The sequence below is a fragment of the Cebus imitator genome, unplaced genomic scaffold (assembly GCF_001604975.1).
Source record: "Cebus imitator isolate Cc_AM_T3 unplaced genomic scaffold, Cebus_imitator-1.0 Scaffold453, whole genome shotgun sequence".
NCBI classification, from domain to species: domain Eukaryota; kingdom Metazoa; phylum Chordata; class Mammalia; order Primates; family Cebidae; genus Cebus; species Cebus imitator.
The window spans coordinates 167,291-176,844 of NW_016107768.1; the positions used below are offsets into that span (position 1 = coordinate 167,291).

At 43.0% G+C, this 9,554-nt stretch overlaps 1 protein-coding gene across 3 annotated transcripts in view; it reads right to left on the reverse strand.

Moving 5' to 3' along the window:
* Nucleotides 1–8,974, reverse strand: part of NEK3 (NIMA related kinase 3) — a 28,661-nt gene extending 19,687 nt beyond the window's left edge. The window contains exons 1-5 of one of the 3 annotated variants that reach the window (XM_017511819.2): nt 8,652–8,974; nt 3,909–4,081; nt 1,655–1,748; nt 1,470–1,567; nt 293–376 (exon numbers count right to left, since the gene is read on the reverse strand). In XM_017511819.2, coding sequence (XP_017367308.1) covers nt 293–376; nt 1,470–1,567; nt 1,655–1,748; nt 3,909–4,025 — 393 coding nt within the window. In that variant the 5' untranslated portion in view covers nt 4,026–4,081; nt 8,652–8,974. Of the gene's footprint in view, nt 1–292; nt 377–1,469; nt 1,568–1,654; nt 1,749–3,908; nt 4,082–8,651 lie in introns of those variants that run through there. The other 2 variants (XM_037732548.1, XM_017511821.2) reach the window with 2 other exon arrangements.
* Between the last annotated feature and the right edge of the window lie 580 nt (nt 8,975–9,554).

A 9,554-nucleotide genomic window follows, 5' to 3' on the forward strand; every position in this document is an offset into this window, starting at 1 on the left:
GCTGGAATGCAGTGGCGCAATCTCATCTCACTGAAACTTCCGCCTCCCAGGTTCAAGCAATTCTCCTGCCTCAGCCTCAAGAGTAGCTGGGATTAGAGGCACCGGTCATTGTGCCCCACTGATTTTTGTATTTTTAGTAGAGACAGGGTTTTACCATATTGGCCAGGCTGGTCTTAAACTTCTGACTTCACGATCCACCCGCCTCAGCCTCCCAAAGTTCTGGGATTACAGGCATGAGCCACCACACTGAGCCTATTTTTTGTTTTTCAGTCCAAAAATGTACTCCACTCACCTTGGACTTGATATCTCTATGTAGCACACGTTTCTTGTGAATGTGATTTATTCCAAGGCACATTTGGGTAAACCAATTAAGTACCTGTAAGAAAAAGGTATGCAAAATCTTCAAAAATGCAGTAACTGGCTCATGCTAACCTAAAATTCCAAACAATTATCTCTAGGCCTTAGTCGACCAGAATTTTACATAATGTGATAACAGACTGCTATAAGTTACATAGTTCAACTAAGATTCAGTGTTACTTGGAGAAATTCAGAAAAGCTGTGATTCCCATATTCCATCATCTTATGCATGATCCAAACAGCAATTTATTTTAGTAAAACTTCCACTATGGTTTTCTTATATTCAACCAAATAAAAGTATTTCTTAAATCCTTATGTAAAAGTAGTTCAACAATAAGAAATACATTACAGCTTTTCTAGTGTAATCATTATGTTGGATTTTCATTTACTTTTGCAGAACATCCATAGGGTAACATTAAAAGATTTCATTATATTATAAATAAACCTTCGAGGTCAATAGTTCCTACTTATAAATCCAAGGTCAACAGTACCCAGAATTTCTAGGTGTTTTGGGGGCCAACAATTAAATGTCAAACTGATTTTTGTTTTTACTTTTGCTATGGAGATTCTTCCAGCTGAAACCAAGGTTGACTTCCCTCTACGGAACCCATATTTTTAACAATACAATTTCTAAATAAAGAATACTTATTTACATTTATTTACATACTTTTATACATGCTATAACCTAAATCAAACTAAGCCTCACTGGAACAATTTAAATGTTTTCCATAGCCAATTCATTTAAAAATATTTAGTATGCAATTTTCCACTAAAAAGGCAGCAAGTCTTAGACTGAAGGGACCAGTACAAGCTTCAGAAGGAAAAAGATTGAGAATAGGTACTCCCAAGAAACAGAAATGGCAAGCTTCATTCTTCTGATGTTTTAGTATACAAAATAAAATAGACTTGCTTTCCAAAATTTCAGTATGATAAAAATCAAGATTTTAAATATCTAGTACAAAATTTGATGATACAAGCTTGAAATTACTCTAAACATGCAAGTTTTATTCCTTAATAATTTATAACCTATAGATTTTACTTCCTAAAACCATTTCAGGCAGCGGTATTCTGAGGTTACACTAAGTGGTTAACACCAATGCACAATCTCTTACCATGTCTTGAGGAAATAACTTTCCTTTTTGCTGTTTAATCTTTTGCATTAGATCCCCTCCATCACAATATTCCATCACAATATACAGGTGTCCTTCAGCTAAAACAGACACAAGCTCTTTAGAAAAGCTGCAGTGGCTACAAATCAAATTCAGAAATGCACATATCTGGGGGAATTCGTATTTACCTTCAAAAGATTCTTTGAAGGCAACAATATTGGGGTGTTTCATTTTGGCTAAAAGAACAGCCTCCTTCCTAGAATTCTGTGTATTGGAGAAGGACTAGAAAAACATTTTTAAAAAGCACAAATTTAATGCTGCATTTTAAAATAGATAACTTTACAATAATATAGTTTATATTATACTTCAATGCTAGATTCAGTTTTATAACACTTTGGCTCAACTTAAGTTTGTCAAATGACAGGAAAAAAATGCCTGGTGATTTTTCAACTCTGGCTATATTTTCATGCTTGAGCTGAGCCCTTCATTGTATTTTTATTTTCTTTTTCATTCCTTAGTCAGAATGTTAGTTTTAATATCAGCCTAAGCATTATCTGACTTAAGAGAGCCAGTATACCATCAAAAATACTATACCTTTTGCTTGATGACTTGTAATATAGAAAAAAGAAATTTTTTTTATCGAACAAGAAAAAAAGGGGGGATTTCATGTTTTGACTGTCTGCACCACTTATGAGTCGACTGGCCCAGATAAAAAAAGAATATGCTGGTGTATTACTGCATCAAAGATGAACAAAGATGGCATGCAAAGTAAGTTTCCAAAACTGTTTATCCTTAACTTACTCTACAAGGATGAAATTCTAAGTGATTTATCTTACTATCAAGAAATTGCTAGCCAGGCACAGTGGCTCACACCTGTAATCCCAGCACTTTGGGAGACTAAGGCGAGCAGATCACCTGAGATTGGGAGTTTGATACCACCCTGACCAACATGGAGAAACTCCATGTTTACTAAAAATATAAAATTAACCGGGCATGGTAGTGTATGCCTGTAATCCCAGCATTCGGGAGGCTGAGGCAGGAGAATCGCTTGAACTGTGAGGCAGAGGTTGCAGTCAGCCAAGATCATGCCATTGCACTTGAGCCTGGGCAACAAGAGCAAAATTCTGTCTCAAAAAAAAAAAAGAAAAGAAAAGAAAAAAGAAATTGCCATGGTTAGCTGGATGTGGTGGCTACCCTCCCCAGTGGCTGGGACTATACTACACCTACACCTAGAGTCCCTGCCACTGAGGAGGCTGAGGTAGGAAGATCACCTGAGCCCAGGACTTCAAGCTGCACTGAGCTATGATCGTGCCACTACACTCCAGCCTGGGCCACAGAGCAAGACTCCTTCTATAAATTTAAAAAAAGAAAGAAAAGAAACTGCCATTGATTTTGTAGTAACACAAGCATTCTCAGACCAGCAGCAGCAGCACGAACTGGGAACTTATTAAAAATGCAAATTCACAAGCCCACCTGGACCTACTCAGTCGGAAGCCTGGGGGTGGAGGACAACAATCGGTGTTTTAACAAGCCCACCAGATGATTATGGGGATCATAAGCCCACTCAAGTCTGAAAATCAGTGAGGGAACTCAAGAATACAGTGGGAAAAAAATACCCAGCACTCTGAGAACTTTATTAGAATGCATTTTTTAAAATTGATCCAAAATATTATTACATAGTCTCCATGTAATGAATTATTTCATAGGACAAATATGATACACAGTAATAGTCTACAAGGAAATAAAACCTATAAACTGATCCACAGAGTAGATTTCCTGGTACCAAAGGTTAGCATTTGTTCATTGTATTTTTATGATCCTTTTTCATTAATATTGCACCTAAGTTGCTTTGACAAGGATTTCCTACACCATTAGGTATACACAGGTGGAAATTATTACCAACTTTTCGCTGAAATAAAGTTATCAATAATCACCACCAAAACTTTTACTATTTTTCTCCCATTGTTAATCACAATATCCTAAGAACCACATATAATGTATTGAGCCCTTGTAAAGCTAATGAATAAACCAATTACATCTTTTGCATGAAGGAGAAATTCCATGTTAAATCTCAGAAATTTATTTATTTATTTACAGTCTCGCTTTGTCACCAAGGCTGGAGTGCAGTGGCGTGATCTTGGCTCATGGCAAGCTCTGCCTCCCAGGTTCGGGCGATTCTCCTGCCTCAGCTTCCCAAATAGCTGGGACTACAGGTGCATACCACCACACCTGGCTAATTTTTTTAAATTATTTTTACTAGAGACAGGTTTTCCCCATGTTGGCTAGATTGGTCTCAAACTCCTGACCTCAGGTGATCTATCCGCCTCCACCTCCCAAAGTGCTGGGATTACCGGTGTGAGCCACCATGCCCGGCAAAAAACTTATTCTTTTACACAAATTGCCTGTATACTTTGAAAGTAAGCTAATTTCTTTAGTAGAGACCTTGGGAAGCCTTATTTCTTTCATGGCAAACATCTGATTACTGCTTTCGTGCTGAACCAAAAGAGCTCTGCCGAAGGAGCCCTCCCCAATCTCTCTCAGGACCACGTAGTCATCCATGCTGGGGCATCCACACAGTTGGGCTCCGCTTGCACAGTCACATCGGCTCTCCCAAACTGCATTCAAAAGCAGAAACAGCTGAGAATCAAACATATTTTCAAAAAGCAGAAACTAATTCAAAGTCATTCTCATAATCATGATAAGAAATAAGCAACTTATTCCTTTTGAAGAGGATCAGCGTATGCCCTCCCTAAATATGCCACTTTTGTGTAAGAATTGTTTTGAGCTGAAACCAATTGGCTCTTTGCCGTCCCTTTTTTGTATAAATGCAGGGCATAAATTTTCCTATGTATAGGTAATAAATCCATTTGTAAATGTGTCTTCCTCTCCAGTACCAGGAAAAGGAGAGCAACCCTTACTAATGGGGAAGGCACCAACTTGAGTCCACACAACAAACCTTACTGAATAACCCTTATCTTCTGCTAGCTTCCCCATATATTTACCTTCCTACAATTTACCCAAGAAGCATTCCCCTACCTTTGTCTAGTTACTTCTCCACAATTTTTACTCTTTGTGAAAATGACATATGAGCCCCCGGTCTAACCACTTCTTTACATTTATGCATAAACCTTTTTTCCTGTTAATATATCTCTCGTCAGTTTATTTTGCAGGACCCAGCCACTGAACCTAAGAGGGTAGAGAAAAAATGTTTTTTCTCCTCTATACTATTCATTCAACAGGTAGACACTGAGCACCAACTCTGAGTCAGATGTTACAGTCTGAACAAATCTCTCATAGTCCCTGCCATCGTGGACATCTCATGCAGAGAGACAACCATAAACCTCAACAAATGTAGGCTATTTAAGCTGAAGCCTGAAGGAGGAATGAAAGTTGGTTAGACAAAGAGGAGGAAAACAATAATCAAGAAAGAAGAAATTGCATATTTAAGAGCTAAAGAGGCTACATTCAGGTCAAGAAACTGAAAGAACGTACAGGCTGCTGAAGCATTTATCCAAGAAGGCAATATCATCATATTTACATATTAGAAGAAACATTCACTGTGATGGCAGATTAAATGGACCAGTGGAGGAGAGGCATGAAGGCCAGCTCAGAGACTAGGCCAGTAAGAAGGCTTCAACAATAGAGAAGGCAGGAAAATAACGAAATGGAATAGGGTGGAGGCAATGGGGCCAGAAAAAATGACAAGGAAAGATGTAAGACGAGTTGACAGGATTCTTGGTGTCAGATTTATGGGGTTAAGCAGAGAAAGGGCAAGGTTGACTCCCAGTTTTCCGGCATGAACTGGATGGTTTCTGGCACTCCCTGAAAGGAAAGGCGCAATGGTTGTGGGTGTGGTTTTTTGTTTGTCTGATTTTTCTGGCAGTGGGAGTGCTGCAGGGTGGGGCAAAACATGGGGAGAAGAGAGACATGTGTTTCATTTTGGACATGCCAAGCTAGAGGCTCCTGGGAATCAAGAGAGATGTTAAACACACAGTTGGAGTTGTTTCCTCATTTATATTTACAGAATGAAGCAGCTAGTAGGACTGCTTAGCACGTAAGAAACAATGGATAAAACTTTCCTAACACTTTGCCTGGTACATAGAAGGTATTGAATATTATGATTATTAAAACCTTAGAAAAGTGATGCATTCTTCACGAGGTCAGGAGTTCAAGACCAGCCTGACCAACATGTTGAAACCCTGTCTCTACTAAAAATACAAAAATTAGCTGGGTGTGGTGGTGCGCACCTATAGTTCCAGCTACTCGGGAGGCTGAGGCAGGAGAATAGCTTAAATCCGGGAGGCAGAGGTTGCTGTGAGCCAAGATCATGCCACTGCACTCCAGCCTGGACAACAGAATGAGACTCTGTCTNTTTAAACAGGGTATTGCTATGTTGCCAGGACTGGTTTTGAGCTCCTGGGCTCAAGCGATCCGCCCACCTCAGCCTCCTGAGTGGCTGGGATTACAGGGAAGCACCACCATGGGTGCTGACGCCTTGATTTTAACCCAGTGAGCTGTGTTTCTGACTTTCAGAACTGTGAGATAACAAATTTGTGTCGTTTTAGCCATTTAGGCTGTCATAGTTTGTTATGGCAGCCTTAAGAAACTAATACAGCAGAGTAACTAAACCCCTCTGTATAAAAGTATAGAACCTACCTCACAGGATTATTGTGAACAATATCTGGCTGTAATTTACTATAAGCACTGAACATGTTCATTATAACATATGTCAACCAGAGTCAGAGACTGAAATCCAACGAAAGAAGTTTATTGGCAGTCTTAGAATTGCCATTCAAGGAACACAGATTCCAGAAACATTTGAATTGTGTCCTGACAAGCTATTTTTGGGTAGAGTTGTTAAAGGAAATAAAAAGTTAGTTCTCACTTACTCATTCATAACCCACTATTTTCTTTAAAGATGAAGCGTTATCATGACAGTTCATTGGTTTCTAGGCAAAAGTCCTTGATTCTGGGGTTTGGGAAAAGTTCAGTCCTCAGCATAAAGTCCTTTTCATAAGTGGCAGCAATTTTGTCTGCAACATTAGCAAGTACATTCCGCAGTCATGCAGTTGTAAAATGGCATTCAGAAACAAAATGGCTTTGCTCTGGCCAGCTCCAATTGCCTTCTGTCAGCAATGTGAGAGCCAATATACAAGTATTCCCTAGTGTGGTGATATGAGAAGGGAAATGTTACAATTTGACATTTGCAACATCTGCACTCCTTTCTTTGTACTCTATAAAAGGACTAGTTTCAATTAAAAACAAACAAGGCCAGGCACGGTGGCTCACAGCTGTAATCCCAGCACTTTGGGAAGCCGAGGTGGGTGGATCACCTGAGGTCAGGAATTTGTGACCAGCCTGGCCTAAATGGTGAAGCCCCACCTCTACTAAAAATACAAAAATTAACCGGGCATGGTGGCAGGAGCCTATAATCCCAGCTAGACAGGAGGCTGAGGCAGGAGAATTGTTTGAACCTCAGAGGCGGAGGCTGCAGTGGACTGAGATCATGCCACTGCACTCCAGCCTGGGCGACAGAGCGAGATTCCGTCACACACACGCAAAAAAACCTGACTGGGCATGTTGGCTCATGCCTGTAATCCTAGCATTTTGGGAGGCTGAGGCAGGAGAATCGCTTGAGTCTGGGAGGCAGAGGTTGTGGTGAGCCAAGATGGTGCCACTGCACTCCAGCCTGGGCGACAGAATGAGACTCCATCTCAAAAAAAAAAAAAAAAAAAAAAAGATGCATTCTTTTTCATTGCAAGCAAAACACTGGAATGAATTTACCTGATTTTTCAAAAAGCTTACAGTGTTCGTCTTCTAATCTTACCACAATGAATTATAAGGCAGAAAGAGCATGACAGCCAAAGCAAAAATCAAACTAAAACCTCTACTATAGTGACCGGTAACACTTGCTGTTTATATTCCTGCTTATCACAGAATTACTAGGAAATCCTAGAAATAATCTCTTCATATAGCCAAATCATACACATTGTCTTCGAAACAATTTTTTTTCCAAGAATGATGAGGTCTTTGAGTGTATATAGAAACGTGAGAGACACAAGTCCTTTACCACTATTCTAACACCTGGCATTACACGATTTCACATGGAAGCCAAGTTTCCCCATGTTATTATGCTTCATTTCTTTGGGGCTTTATTCTGTGCAACGGAGAGTAACTGAAAAATAAGAGCAACCAGACTTCTTAGCTGAAAACCACATTTGATGTTTTCTGTCCACATTTGCCTGTTACTCAATATTACACCCATATGACCATCACAAGACCTGAATACACTCTGGACGGGGCAGAAGTATATAGGCCCCTTCGCATGCCTGCAACAATAATTTAAAAACCTAATAAAGTGATTTACAAACACCCAGAAGTGGCATCACCGGTGAGACATGGGCTAAGTTCAGAAAGTGCCCTGAAACCACCTTTGCGGATTTACAAATAATGAGAGAAATCTAGCATGACTGACTCCGTCTTTCTTCTAATCTCACAGGCTAAGTTACTGTGTTGTTTTCTTATTCTAGCACAGAGGCTAGGATACCTACGAGAGGGATTTCGTGTAAACTTGAAGGCAAAGGAAACTGACCCCATCCCCTTCCTGGGAACCGGTGAAACCTCTCCGAGCTGCAGAGGTTCCTGTGATTTCGTTCCCAGCCGGTCAATTGTCTCAGTTCCCTGCCGCCGAAGTACCGTTTAAAACCCTGGCCCCGGAATCCGCGGGGAGACGGTCTGAGACCCTGTTCTGGCTCGGCCAGCCCCGCGCTGAGTAAGTTCTCTTTTGCTGCAGCTGCGGTTCTCACTGGTTCTTTCTGGGCAGCGAGAAGAACCCGTAGGGCCGGCGCCCGCTTGGCAACCGCACCCAGGGGGAGCCCAGTGGCCCCGCTCACCCATGAGGCTCCTTTCTCCTGGAAAAGCCGCTCCGCCTTGCTGGCTCCCCGGCCCTCGGAGGCATCCGGCCCCCACTGCGCCGCGCGCCGAGACCCCAAGGCGGCGAGGGACTCGCGGGATCGCGGCGAGCGGCCCAGGCCGCGGGGCGGAGCTGAGGGGCCCGGCCGAGCGCCCGGAGCGCGTCTCCGTCTCGCTCCCACTAGGCGCCACCCCGTTCCCCAGGCCCCGCTCCGCGACTACGCGCCGCGCTCCTCGCTCTAGAGACGGCCCGCCCGGGTGGGGACCACTCACCCGCTTCCCCTCAGACTCTCGTCCGCTCCTTGGCCAGGCAACCGGCGGCTTCCGTGGGGCGGGCCCAGCCGGTCGTCTCTCGGGTTGTGGGTGGAGGAAGCCGCCTGGGTCTGGCGGGAGGCGCTGTTCCCGGACTAGCCGGGCCTACGAAGGGCACGTTTTAAAGCTGCTCTTCCACGTTGCAGTGGAACAATGCTAATAATATTGAGGGAAAGTGCCCCCCACTAAGTAGCTGAGTTCTATCTGCAGTTTAAGTGAAAGCCTATGTAGATAAGTTTCACGGGCACAGCACTCAGTGCTAGCCAGCACTTACTAGCTGTGTGACCTTGGGCAAGTGTGGAAGGCAGAATAATGCCCCCCACCTCCATCCCTCAGGATGTCCACATCCTACTCCTTGAAACCTCTGCCTTTGTTCTCTTGCTTGGCACAGGGGAATAAGATTGCAGATGGAATTAAGGTTGCTAATCAACTGACTTTAGAGAAATGACCTTGGAGTATGCGGGTGGGCCCAATGTAATTACAAGGGGTCTCTAAAGTGGAAAAGGGCCCTAAAAAGTGAGAATCAGAAAGCTATTTGAAGGTAGAGGAAGGGGCAACAGCCAAGGAATGCAGCTGGCCTCAAGTAGCTGGAGGAGCAGGCACAGCGTCTCATGCTTGCAATCCCAGTGCTTTGGGAGGCAGATGTGGGAGAGGAGCCCTCGAGCCCAGGAGTTGGAGATCAGCCTGGGCAACATCGTGAGACTCTCGTCTCCAAGAAAAATTAGCTTGACATGGCAGCGGGCGCTGTGGTCCCAGCTGCTCCGTGGACTAGGGCAGGAGGATCACTAGAGCTGGGGAGGGCTCATAATCCCACCACTGCAGTCCAGCCTTGGTGAAAGAATGAGGGAGACCCTGTCTCAAAAA